At 35.9% G+C, this 14825-nt stretch overlaps 1 protein-coding gene across 1 annotated transcript in view; it reads right to left on the minus strand.

The window, feature by feature from the left end:
- ptprq (protein tyrosine phosphatase receptor type Q) overlaps positions 1-14825 on the minus strand; it is a 92495-nt gene that overhangs the window by 34780 nt on the left and 42890 nt on the right. Inside the window, 12 exon segments of the mRNA XM_051723977.1 lie at positions 145-331; positions 420-538; positions 628-951; positions 2559-2840; positions 3313-3454; positions 3758-3909; positions 4028-4303; positions 5060-5371; positions 9528-9669; positions 12391-12538; positions 14146-14250; positions 14336-14456. Coding sequence (XP_051579937.1) covers positions 145-331; positions 420-538; positions 628-951; positions 2559-2840; positions 3313-3454; positions 3758-3909; positions 4028-4303; positions 5060-5371; positions 9528-9669; positions 12391-12538; positions 14146-14250; positions 14336-14456 — 2310 coding nt within the window.

The raw sequence follows: 14825 nt of genomic DNA on the forward strand, positions 1-14825 counted from the left end.
AAAACATTGATGTAGATAAAAAAGACATGACATGCATCATCTACCCAAATCCATTGAAACGAAAGAGCCAAATCTTGTAATCTCTTGGCAATAGACACATGCATTCAATGGATATCACACAAGCAAGCATCCACACTTTCTCACCGTCCTCCAGGGTTCTGATGAGGACGGGTTCGGATGCTTTGCCGTCTCTGCGGGCGTTTGACAGGTTCCCCGTGAAGGCGGTAACAGCCACAGAGTATAGAGTAAATGCAGTCAAGTTCCTAATAACTATCGCCCTGATCTCCTCTGAATATCTCACCAAACTCAGGTTATATCTAGAACCGTCCAACTGGAAGAGGACAGAAGAGGAAAATAAGTAGAAACTGTCAGAAAGAGAACACATGAACAAGAGTTCTCGATCCTGTTAATGAACTCACAGCAGTGATGTCAATGAGGTATGAGGTGGGCCCTGAAATGATCGTTGGTTCATCCCACTCGATCTTTAACCCAGTGGCAGAGGGAACCACTGAGATGGCACCAGGTGGAGCATCAGGGTCTAAAACAAAAATTAAGAGAAACAGAGAGATATATTTGTATTTTTGCAGGATATCTATGTGGAATATGCTACATGCATGTGTCACATACTTCCTGCAAGTGTCTCTGTGTGGATCCACTCTGAAGGATCTCCGGCACCAGCCCTGGTGAACGCCACCACTCGGAGCTGGTACTGTCTGTATTTCAAAAGAGGGGAAAGTGTGACTCCGTTGGTTTCTCCTTCAACCCACTCCACAATCTCACTCTCCACACAGGACTCCAGGTCTCCTTTCTTCACACAGTGTCTTGCCAATCTCTGAATCTCTACATTATAACCCTGTAACAGACCAGGGACACGTGCAGGACGCAGCCAGCTTAGAGACACACTGTCAGAAGTAACGTCCATTACAGTCAGTGATCGAGGGGGACCAGGAACTGCAAACAGAGAAAAAGAAACAATTAGAGACACAGAGTTATTATGTATTAAATACATTGTTCTTACTTCAATCAGACAACAACCGTACACAAGACACACAACGGAAAAATGAGTTAACCAAAAGAAGCCTTTTTGGAGGTGTTAAATAATTGGGAAAATCTCGCAAAGAAATGTCTTGGTTATATGTCACCAGGGAAGGATTTGGGAGGATGGGGGGGTTGCAAGTACAACCCCCCATTATTTATACCATGATCAATGGAAACATGGGTAAATTAACATAAATATGGTAATGAAATCCATCCTGTAAAGACACAGTTTTTATTTTATTATTAAAATCAGCATGAATAAAATTCACAAATACTACCATGATGCACAAATACTTTACAAATCAAAATATATCTAATTATATAATATTATTTTCGCATTACAGTAGGCTACAGAACAGATTATTGCATTCAATGTTCATGAAAATAATAATGTCACAATATGAAAAATCTTCTGCTCTTAAAAAAGTCCACAGATTGAAAAATGCACAATATATATATATATAAACAATACTTGGGGGGTAAATCTGGGTCATATTTCACACACAAAACAAATTATTAAAAATTTTATTTTTATTTTTTATATAATTATTTTTTAATTTCAAATGTTTCTACCCTTAAACCCTTATTTTTTTATTTTAATAAAAACAAATTTTTTTTAATTAAAATTTTTTTTTTAAATCAGCATGAATAAAATTCACAAATACTACCATGATGCACAAATACTTTACAAATCAAAATATATCTAATTGCATTACGGTAGGCTACAGAGAATTTTAAATGTTAGAGAATATTGTTTAATGTTCATGAAAATAATGTCACAATGTGAAAAATCTTGTGGTCTTAAATTCTACAGAATGAAAAATGCACAAAACAATATTTTAATAATATACGTTAATACTTGGGGGGTAAATCTGGGTCATATTTCACACAAAAAAATATAAAAAATTGTAGTTTGCTTTTTATATAATTATGTTTTTATAATCTCAAACCCTTAATTTTTAATTGTATTTTTTTTATTTTTACACCAACATATATTTTTTAATAAAAATCATCATGAATAAAATTCACAAATACTACCATAATGTACAAATACTTCACAAATCTAAATGTATTTAATTATATAATCACAATGTGAAAAATCTTAAAATATTCCACAGAATGAAAAATGCACAATATATATATATTAATTATATAAAACCTATACAAAAAAAAAAAAAATATATAATAAAATATATATATATATATATATATATATATATATATATATATATACTTGGGGGGTTAATCAGGGTCATATTTCCACACAAAAAAATATTAAAATTGTATGTTGCTTTTTTATATAATTATTATAGATCTACTGCCACTCTTATAAATCTATAAAATAAAAAAATATATCTCTCTATACATAGGAAAAAAATAAATAATGGGGAGAAAAGGGGATAATGGCACAAGACGAACTCAAACTCAAATTTCCCACATGAGCAACTCACATAAGAAAACCACTAGGTCATTGATCCAGCCCTTTTAGGAATGTCATAATTTAATTCTAGACATTGTACCTGACTCTGGTGGAGTTTGTGCTGTACAGTTCGCCTCCTCCCCTATTCCGGCTGAATTTACAGCAGCCACACTGATGATGTAGAACACGTCAGGTGACAGGCCACTGAAAGTGTGTACTTTTGAGTGTGTTAGTGTGAGGGGATCAGCCTCTTCTTTCCGATCTCCAGAACGAATGAGGTAATGCAGAATCTCTCCGTTAGGATGAATCGGAGGCTCCCATTCCATATTCACAGAGTCCCAATCCAATCCGGAACAGGTTAGATTTCCAACAGCGTCTGATACTGTAACACACAAACACCAACACCAACACCGCAGATATATGACATACAAATTTGAACCATAAAGATTTCACAGTCTGATACTGTAAGAGACAAACTCCCCATATGGCCATTTTTCAAGTTTCAAAATATGTTTTGAAAAACAGTGTGGAAAACATGCCTTGACTTTTTACTATCTTTTTTTAATTTATTTTTTTTATTATTTTTTTTACTAGATTTTACTTTTTGCATTAAAATATTCTGAATCTAACTTGTTACAAAAATTGTATCAAATTTTAATAAAAAATATTTGATCACATTTAATCTATTTCAAAGAAAATACTAAATAATACTAAAATACTATATAATAATGATTAAAAAAAAGTATATTTATGTAAAATTCAACAAAGAACCATTAAGAACCTTTATTTTTGTGCTTGTGTGTTTATGTTTGAAGGTCTACAAATGTGTAAACTTGGTTGTGTGTGTGTGTTACCTGATTCGTTGGTGGTAAATATAACAGGTAAGCTGTACTGGTCACCGTTTCCTGCTCTGGTGAACGTGCACACACTGATCTCATATGAACTGTGAGGTCTGAAGCCCCTCAGCTCTGCTTGTGTGGATGCATCTGACAAGTTCTTAAACACAGGTATATGAATTCAACACACACTCATAAAAGCAGGGTCCAAATGTCTGAGACCGCATTGAAAACATGTGACTCAAAATCTAATTTAAACCTAGAAATCAACATATAGTTTTAGCATGTTCAAAAAAGTTAAAAACAAAGAGAAGTTATGTGAAATAAAGCAAAAGGCAGAAATAACATATTTCAAGAAATTCTGAAACTCATGCCAATTTTTCAGAAAACAAATAATAAAATGTATTCAATTAGAAAAATGCAATATATTAATTTTCACTCATATATGCACACAGCTGTGTACCTGATAACTAAGAGTGTGTGTGTTTAGTTCAAGTATTCTGAATCCATAGTGTTGGACGACTCCGTTCGGCTCCAGACTGGGATCCCACTGAAGCCACACTGAATCTGAAGTGTGGTTAAATATACTCAGGTTGCATGGTGGGGACATTGGGCCTGGATACACAAACATACATGTAAGACACATTAAAGGAATGGTCTGGGTTTAATAAAAATTAAGCTCAATCTACAGAATTTGTGGCATAATGTTCATCACTACAAAAATTATTCCGACCTGCTTCATCAGTATGCAGTGAAATAATCACTGATGGGCCAACACCTACACGAGTGGCCGCAGCGATGGAGAGATTGTAAGGTGTAAATGGGGAGAGGTCTGTGAGAGTAAGATGTGTTTCAGGGGTAGTAGTTCTGTTGACTGCCCCAGGACCCTGTAAAACTACAGCATATTCTACAATCTTGCCATTGGCCTCAATTGGGGGGAACCAAGACACGTAGATGGAGGAGCTGGAGAGATTTCTACTGGCTTCTGGCAAAGGAGGAGAACTTGGAACTGTCATAAAGACACACAAAGACAAAACATTGAACTTTTAGTGAAATGTAAAGTTAAATAAGCATGAACATCACATGGGCACCTGCAGGATTTAATCTGAGGGTATGCACAGAAATCTGCCTAATAAACCTTATATCTAGGGGGGGATATTGTTATGGACCATGCACGACACAGATGGGTTAAGCTGTTGCGCATCGTCTCCAAGATGCGAGCGGGGTCCGACTTGGTGTGGCAAGTGGGGTGGCAAAGCAAAGCAAATTTTTAGGGTGGCAACTGCCACCCCTTGCCACCCTTCTTTCCCCACCCCTGCTCAGCCTTTTGTTTCAGTTAATTGTAGGTAAATTTCCACTCTATTCAGCGCTGTTTGTTCTCCGTGTTCATAAATATCCGAATCACAAATCGATTCAGACCGTTTTGCAAGCCCGTTTGGCCAATTCACTGAAAAGTACAGACTCAAAAGAATTATTCATTCGCAAATTGGTCATCGCTAGTTCTTTTAAACAGCCAACAGAAATACGGGACACATTTCATGATTGGTGAAATATTCTGAGAGTAAATATTTCTCAGGTCAGTCGGAGCGCTCATGGTATACAGCGTACGGCCGTACAGCTGCAGGCGCCACTGAACCATCATGTTTTAATGCAGTGGTTCTCTACTGGTTTTGCTTTAGAACCCAGATTTTAGACTTGCGGCCCACCAGTTAAGAACCACTGCTTTAGTCTACATGTGCATGTGTATAAAGGAAGTGATGCATACCGTCTTCATCAGTTCGCAGGTAAAGCATTGCTGTGTGGTTTACTGCTGATCCTGCGCCAGTTGCTGGGGTCACTTTAATGATGTAGGGAAAATACTTCCTGAGCTTGGTGAAGAGGTATATGTTGTCTGTGGTTGTCTTGGAGATGGTGATGTTGACCGTGCGGTTGATGGACGGATGGGTCGTGCCCGCCTCTTGCAAGCTCAGCTGGTAGAAAACTCTGCCGTTGGGCTCCAGAGGAGGATCCCAGCTAATCACGACTGCCGTAGAGCTGTAGATCGTAGCTGTGAGGTTGTGGACCGGACCACTTGGTACTGTAGTTGGGGGAAGGTGTAAGAGAGATAAGATTAATATATTTGAAGAATCGCCAACAGTTACACTTTAGAATGGGGAACAAACCATTGAAAGTCTGAATAACAGGTGCTATGATGGTAATGCACAACTAAGTTATGGAATAAGGTCTTTGTTCCCCAAATTAAATTGTAACAAATTGTCTCTGTGATATAACATGTGTCTCTCTGCTTTGGCATGATATTAGAGTGAATCTCATGACACATTTCATCCAAAAAGCAAAAGAAGATAACAATAAATGACATTCTGCATAAAAAAACCCTGATGCCTATTTCCATGATAACTAAGCACATTTTACCAGAAATTCTAATTTCTGTAATGTGAAGGAATAATTAAACACATGTTTTTTGGGTAACACTTTACAGTAATGTTGTAATCATTAACATTAGTTAATGCACTATAAATAGAGGTTTACCGATTAATTGGTGCAAAAAAGAACTGTCGGTTATCTCACACATACGTACATCATGTCTCCATCGCTCAACTTATCATCTTGTGAATAATAATTAACCTTATTCCTCATTTAACCTTATCTGGTGAATATATAGGCTATAAAATCCCTTGTGTGTTTTGGGCTTGTTTATTGTTAAAAGTCCCACATTATGCACCATATCTTTTTTATTTTGGAGTGCCCATTTCCCACTACTTACTAGGTCCTCGTGGTGGCGTGGTTCCTCACCTCAATCCAGGTGGCGGAGGACAAGTCTTAGTTGCCTCCGCTTCTGAGATAGTCAATCCGCGCATCTTATCATGTGGCTCGTTGTGCATTACACCGCGGAGACTCACAGCATGTGGAGGCTCATGCTACTCTCCGCGATCCACGCACAACTTACCACACGCCCCACTGAGAGCGAGAACCACTAATCACGACCACGAGGAGGTTACCCCATGTGATGCTACCCTCCCTAGCAACCAGGCCAATTTGGTTGCTTAGGAGACCTGGCTTGAGTCACTCAGCACACCCTGGATTCGAACTCGCAACTCCAGGGGTGGTAGTCAGCGTCAATACTCGCTGAGCTACCCAGGACCATATCTTAATTTTTTCTGGTTATTATTGGAACTTTGGTTGCACAATAAACTGCATCTGCGATTTTGTTCATTTTGGACTCTTGTAGCGTCTGTGTCTGTGCCCATCACAGTAAAAAAAGACTAAGACATTTTTTTTAACAGTCTATAAATATTATAAAAACTATCGGCCGATTAATCGGTTAACGGCCTTTCCCACCACCTAAGTTATCGGTATCGGCAAAATCAGTAGTTGGTCGACCTCTAATTATAAACTAACATGAACTAACAATTAAAATGCTTAATAAAGATTAATAAATGCTGTAATAAAATATTGTATATTGTTAATGCATGATACCTAATGCATTTTGTAATGTTAACGAATTAGACCTTAATGTAAAATGGTACTATTTTTTTTTATTTGCATGGTACTTGTAGTACAATATTATAGTATTAAAATTATGAATTTAATTTATTCTGATTTTAAATTAAAAAATAAAAATAAATAATAATAATAATAATTTGCATCCAGACAGGATGATTTTCAATACCGTATTACAGCAATAAGAATATGATTTTTTCACAGAAATGTATTGAAAATATTGTCACAATAATAATAAAAAAAAATCTAAATAATTTCATTTTATTTATGCAAAATATAATTTCTTATTTTTGCCTCTTTTAATTTTGGCTGAAATATGGCCTGGGCATTTCTGAAATTCATTATTCGATTAAGATAAAAGTATTATTCTTTTAATTCAATAAATGGTTTAAACGATAACAAAATGGCACACTGCAACATCAAAGTCAATCAGTCAACATTGCCATAATGAAATGTAAACATACATTTTATCCACCGATGGCTCATTATTATTAATATGCACACAAACATCACACAAACAGACGTTATTCAGCATTGAAGGTACACACATATGGAAATTATAAAATGGTAAATAAACCCCGACACAGCATCTGCAAATCCAGAATCAAGGCATAAGATCACAGACACTGAAAATGAGAGAGATGCAGAGAAAGACAGAAAGGTTGTGTTAGCAGGGAAATCCTTCTTGAAGCATGTTCTGTGTCCAGGATATTGATTTGGGAAGCTGGGTTGCTCTCCAATAACTGAAAACCTCACAAAGAATGAAACAAACTATAACATCATCATTTATTCATACTGTATGAAACACTTTCAAAATCTCAGACACCAAGGGAGAAAACCTTCAATTATCTCAGAAGGTCAACTCTGCACCATTTTTGCCAAAATCACACAAAAACCAATGCGAAAGTAAGCAAGCGGTCAGATGTCCTGTGAGTGTGAAATGTTCTGTCGTCATTAGCCGCAAGGTAAATAACTTGAAAGAGACAAACAGAATGAAGTGGTGTGGTGTTATAAATGGTCACACAAGCACAGGATGGACATTAGAATAATATGTTAATACGTTTTATAGTAATAAAGTCACTGGATCATTCAGTTGCTGCCCTGTGTGTTGGATATGCAGAAACTTATGAAGTTCTATGGTGTTAAAGCAAGTGACAATATTTATTTATTTCCAAATTCATGTTGGATGCGAGATCTACAGTACGTGTCTATGCATTAAACACTTTCAAAGAAAGAGAGAACATTCTCTGACAAGAAAGGAAAGAACAGTACTTTTATTATTTTGCAAAGATGAAACAAGATGCAGTTTTGGTGCATTTAAAGTTAAAAAATAAAGCAATAAAAGTTAGTCCGTGCATGCTGAGTTAAAGGGATAGTTCTCCCAAAAATGAAAATTCTCTCATTTACTCACCTTAATGACTTTCTTTCTTCTGCTGAACACAAACAAAGAGTTATAGAAGAATATTTCAGCTCTGTAGGTCCATACAAAGCAAGTGAATGGTGGCCAGAACTTTGAAGCTCCAGAAAGCACATAAAGGCAGCATAAAAGTAATCCATAAGACTCCAGTGGTTTAATCCATGTCTTCAGAAGTGATATAATAGATGTGGGTGAGAAACAGATCAATATTTAAGTCCTTTTTTTGCTCTAAATCTATACTTTCACTTTCACATTCTGAAAGTGAAAGTAGAGATTTATAGTAAAAAAAAAGGATTGAAATATTGACCTGTTTCTCAGCGATTTCATAGCTTGAGAAGACATATATTAAACCACTGAACTAGTATGTATTACTTTTATGCTGCCTTGATGTGCTTTTTGGAGCTTCAAAGTTCTGGCCACCATTTACTTGCATTGTATGGACCTACAGAGCTGAAATATTCCTCTAAAAATCTTTGTTTGTGTTCATCAGAAAACAGAAAGTCATACACATCTGGAATGGCATGAGGGTGAATAAATTATGAGAGAATTATCATTTTTGGGCGAACTGTCCCTTTAAGCTGCTTGTCTTTAGTCAAGCTACACTTGAAGATTGTCCATCTCAACGCATTGCTCTCTCGTTCATTCATCCATTGCTCTGATGGCACCGGTGTTATGAAACTGCTGCAATTCACAGTAAACTGTAAAACTAAACGCACTCCAAAACAATGTGTTCATGACAATAATAATGAATGCTTATAATATGTTGACATAAATTGCCAGCATGCACTATAAATAAAGAATCAGAATAGAGACTTTTTATACTGCAAAAATAACTGAATGTAGCTTATACTGTTTGAAAATCGCCATGTTTCGTTGGGAAATTAGGTTTAACACTTCGGCTTTAACACCCTAAAGTAAGTTTCTTTAATTAGACTAACACAGTTACAACATTCTCAAGAGCAAATATGTAACAATGTACCCAGGAAATCAAATAAACAATGCTAGCGGTGAAGACTATTCTCTATTTTTCAACCAATCCTGTGAGAGGAAATGCAAGCTGGCATTGTCTGGAGACTGACAAATCAAAAGTTTGGAGATCAGACACACTCAGTCTCATGGTGAAGACTCAACAATCTCAGTTTGCAGCCTGGAGGAAGTTCTCTCCTTTCACATGATGTGCTGAATCACTGCTGTGTGTGTGTGTGTGTGTGTGTGTGTGTATGAGAGCGAGCTTCAGTGTGATTTTTTGGAGTGAAATCAGTTGGAAAAGTGGTGCAGAGCTGAGGTTCTCCCCCGAGTGTGTGATGAGACTGACCGGCCTCTAGAGTAGTGAAGTTTAGAGGAGAGCTGTACACTCCCCCATCATCAACAGAAGTACTGGAGCTCATCCACACACTGTACTCCTGTCCTGCTATCAGATCAGACAGCAACCACCAATGATCTGAACCAGGAACCATCTGGTCAGGAAAGAAAGGCATGTGAGCATGTTTACCTTACAAAATAAGTACTGTGATGGTGCAATGGTATAGTAATGGTATCAGATCATACCTATATGATATAAATGGCACTGGATGATTTTATTTACATTTACAAATAACAATGCTAACCTTGTGTGACCCCGCGTCTGCATGCATGGATGTTGTATTTTGGTTTCGCTATACGCAACGCTACGTTTTTTCATTGAAACCTGTTTGGGTGTAAATAGCAGCGTCTGTAGTTTTGTTTGATATGCCGCTTTAAAAAATCCATTCATTTTTTTGCATGTCAGTGTGCTGATAAACGCCATGTCCACATACGTGGATTTTGGGACATTATTCCCTCAAAAGTTGAAAAAACATTTTAGTTATTTTGAATACATCTATGGGTCATTTTTCATCATTTCACTGTACAATACAGTTCTATTCATTAACATTAGTAAATGCATTCCTATATTCACTGTGCATTATCACACTGAGAATCAATGGGTTCATCGAAAAGCTATAAAATGTTGCTTTCAGAGGCGTTAAATGGAGTTAGAATGAAAATAAGGTGCATTTCGATCTGTTCTGAGACCAGTGCAGACAGACAGCACACTGGAGGTTAAGTCATTCACTAAATAGGGAGCAAGGGAGTATCCTATAGCTTTCTATGCAGCTAAGTGCATTCAATCCTAAAATCCGACCAAAAGTTCAGTTTCAGGCTGCAGATGATGTTTGGATCACTCAACATGTTTGGTAGACATGGGACAATAATCAGTATAGATAGATTCAGGATTTATCATGTATAATTTTATTTTAACATGATTGGCAGTGATTGGATGATGCTGGACATTACTTTGAATCAAAATTAATTATGCTAATTTCTGATGTAATGTCTGTAACGTGGTTTTATTTAAAATTTCACAACTTAGTGTCACTGTCCACATACAGTATGTGGACATACATTTTTAGGAAACTATTTGCTCTAGAATTTTTTATTTTTTTTGCTTGTTTATTAGGTGCTACTATTTGGGTGTGCCCCCCCCCCCCCCCCAACCTACTTTTGTGATCCTATTCGTTAGTGATTTCTGAGGAAGTCTTCACAAGCATAGTAAAATCTGGCAAATGTGTCTTGAACATCCCCATGACAAACAAAAAATCATAAATGTAGTAAATATTCTTGGAATTCACATCTATCAACATCACAATAGTTATGTATTTTGGTTAGGGGTTAGGAAAACCCCCAGAAAGATGCAAATTCACATGAAATGTCAAACAGTGACAGCAATGTGACATGCTTTACTAAAACTACTTTAAAAAATGTGTATATTTTTTTTTTACATGCATATTTTATGATATCATATTAATTGAGAGACTGCATGGAATTTTAGAGTTGCTAACTATTATACTATATGAGGGGTTCCCAAGATTCTTTATTAGCTGAACCCCTATGACCTAAATTATTTAATTGATGTACCCCCTTATATTATTTTAGGTAATGTTAAGCTGTCAAAATAGTTGATTTAATGTCATTGCACGTCATTTTTTTAAATTCTTGTTACATTTTAATGAAGTTTTATTGCATTTATTGTTCTTTTCTTATAATATATATATATATACACACACACTACCGGTCAAAAGTTTTGAAACACTTGACTGAAATGTTTCTCATGATCTTAAAAATCTTTTGATCTGAAGGCGTATGCTTAAATGTTTGAAATGAGTTTTGTAGACAAAAATATAATTGTGCCACCATATTAATTTATTTCATTATAAATCTCAAATGTAATAAAAAAAAAAGTTTTTGAAATTGATGACTTGGACCAAATAATAAAGAAAAGCAGCCAATAAGTGCCCAACATAGATGGGAACTCCTTCAATACTGTTTAAAAAGCATCTCAGGGTGATACCTCAAGAAGTTGGTTGAGAAAATGTCAAGAGTACATGTCTGTAAATTCTAGGCAAAGGGTGACTACTTTGAAGATGCTCCAATATAACACAGTTTTGATTTAATTTGGATTTTTAGTCACAACATAATTCCCATAGTTCCATTTATGTTATACCATAGTTTTAATAACTTTACTATTATTCTAAAATGTGAAAGAAAATTATAATAAAGAATGAGTAAGTGTTTCAAAACTTTTGACCGGTACTATATGTATATATTTTCATTAACAATTGCCATTTCAATCCCAATCACCCAGTCAGAGATTATGCCACAAATAAATTTGCAAAGTTTCCGTCACGGTCAATTTTTATCCATGATTTTTTTATTCAATTCCCTGGTAATTTTATAAATGTACAGGTATGTCATTCCATTTGTGTATTTGAAATCTTGACATGATATTGCTGAAATTTACTTTTTCAATAATTAAAAATAACTTTTCATAGAAATAATAATGCCATAGGCATAGCAACCATTACAACCTGGGGCCTCTAGAAATATTTTTTAATAATAAAATCTTTCATTTATATTTTTAAGAAATTTTACATTATATTTTAAGAGTTTTAGTATCATAGAATAATGTTTTAAGAGTTGTTAAGAGATATTTTAATAGTCTTGTGATGTGACAAATTAATTTTTATAGTATAGTACATACAAGTGGAATACGTTTCCCATGAACATTTAGACCTACAGAATATATGAATTTACTCTAAAATCTTGAGGTTGACATTATTTGTCCACCACCCAAATACACATTTGCTTGTATGTGTATATACCTGTGTAAACTCAGTATAATTGTCTGTGTAATAGATGGTGTAGTACTGGATGATGCCATTAGGTTCGGTCGGAGGACCCCAGCTGAGACTCACTGTTGTGGGTGTGAGGAGCCTATATGACACATTCTGTGGAGGGTCAGAGGGTGCTGCAAAATGAGAATAACCACATATCAAACACACACATGCGAGAGATTTATCATCCATGTGAATGTCAGGGTAAAGACATTTCATGACAATGTGGTGGCATACCAAAACCTTGTGAGCTGCTCGCTGTCTACTGAAACTGTTATGACACCTCATAAATAAGTGATTTATCAGTCTTCTTGGGCATTTACTCTGTTAATTGTCACTCAAGCATGCCACACAAATAATGCTCCTCAAGTGAAGCGTACAAGATTCGACTAGCGCTCACTGTTCATTTCAACAGACATGTTTGCATGTTGCTAAGATCATGACTCAACGCTCTAATATGCACAAAAACAGACACAAATATTGGGTTAACCCTTTCAGCTCTGATGGGCCCACGAGAAAAAACAATTGTCAAAATACTAATAACTACAGTGTTAATCAACACAAAATAAGTATTGTTTGAAAGCTTAGAAGCTCTACTTTACAATGACCAAAACTAAATAAGTGCTGTGAAATTTGCAGACAAATCAGAAGTACTCCGTTTTGATAATTTATTTAAAAAATTGCACCTTACATATTATTGCAATCAGCAAAAACATCCAACTAATCAAATAGCCATGTGTCATATGTTGTTGGAAAGCTCTCAAAGTAGAATCGGATGCATAAATCTTTAGATAATCCACACGAAGCACAATGTTACATATGACCACCAGGAGATGGCGCCATGTCAATTACACAAACCCAATGATGCAGATTCATTGAGTCAGAAGGCATTCATTCTGTGAAATCTCATAACTAAAATCATGTCTGCATGCTATGCACACCTTTAGGAATTGTAATGAGTTTCTATGAAAAATTGATTCATATAAGATGTTTTTGGACACTATGATAAATTATATTTGTAATGCTATAACTTTTGATTGCTTTGTCATATCAACACAACATTTTCTCAGATACAGTTGACATGAGTGGGAACAAAACAAAAGCAGTTTTTTTTGGAGCCACCTTATTTACACAGAGATATAGAATGTCAAATAAGAAAAATAAGAAAAAAAGTACATTTAATTTCTTAGGCTGTGTCTCATAATATATATAATTAACACATTTGAAAAGTTTTATTTACAATGATACTAAACACTTGACCCTCCTTGTTTTTTTAATTTTTATTTATTTATTTATTGTTGAGCTATAAGCCTTTAATTTTGGGTATGCCACTGAAAAAAAGGAAATCTTTAAAAAACGCCTTCAGAGCTTCAAGGGTTAATTAGTTCATTTCAAATTAGAACTAATTCCATTAACACTTTTCTCTGCTGAACAAAATATATTATTACTAGACATTTACCCCAAGTATGAAGATTTTTCCACTGAGCTCATCTGGGATTGTGTTATTTGTGAAGGATACCTGCAATGCTGCCTTAGATTTGGTCAAAACAAGCTATCTTCTAAGGCAGTAAAATTAGATTGCGTACTGCATGGAATAATCTAAGTGGCGGAAGCGCACCAATGATGCCTAAAAATGAAGCCTAGGGAGGCGGATCACTAGGTTTTGGAACAAAACCCAGTTGTGTGTGCTCACCCGATTCTACGGTACTAAACGTGTTGTAAATCAGTAGCCCTCCATCTCCGAGTCGAGTCCAGCTGCTAACTGAGGCACTATACTGACCCGGCCCGTCCACACTCACCACCACTGAACTTTCTGTCACATTCTCGACAAACTCAGAGCTCATATTCCTAATAAACACACACACAAGTTACAATCTAGTACGACTGCAGTCCTGTCTTTGGTAAAAACTGAATTGAAATCATCTTAACTTACCACACTCTCACTATGTAGTATAAAATCTCAGAGTTGGCCTCGTCGGGAGCTTTCCAGGACAGCTCTACCTCAGTGTCAGACAATCTCCTGGCGGCTAGGAATTTTGGAGGGGAACTGGGTACTGTCATTTAGGAAAAACAGCCACTATAGGTTACCAGACCCAAATCGAGTGACCTACATATCACTGTGGAAAAGGATTTGATTATTCTTAAACACGAAGGTGGTTTGGGTTAGTAAGTGTGGGCTAATGTCCCCCGCCATGTCCGGAATCCAGATCAGTCCATCCTGACAGCTGATAACAGATTAACCTACCAACAAACTTGAAGCAACTCAAAAAATAACACACACACACACTGTAGAAAGATTAAACTGGTTCTAAAGACAAAACATTAATCCCAAACTTTCAGAAATGGTCCTGTTGGAGAAATTAAAACAGTTATAACATAAAACATGTGCAATTCCTGTGAGCAGACCACAGAAAAACTGTAAA

The sequence above is a fragment of the Myxocyprinus asiaticus genome, chromosome 18, assembly GCF_019703515.2.
Source record: "Myxocyprinus asiaticus isolate MX2 ecotype Aquarium Trade chromosome 18, UBuf_Myxa_2, whole genome shotgun sequence".
NCBI lineage: Eukaryota > Metazoa > Chordata > Actinopteri > Cypriniformes > Catostomidae > Myxocyprinus > Myxocyprinus asiaticus.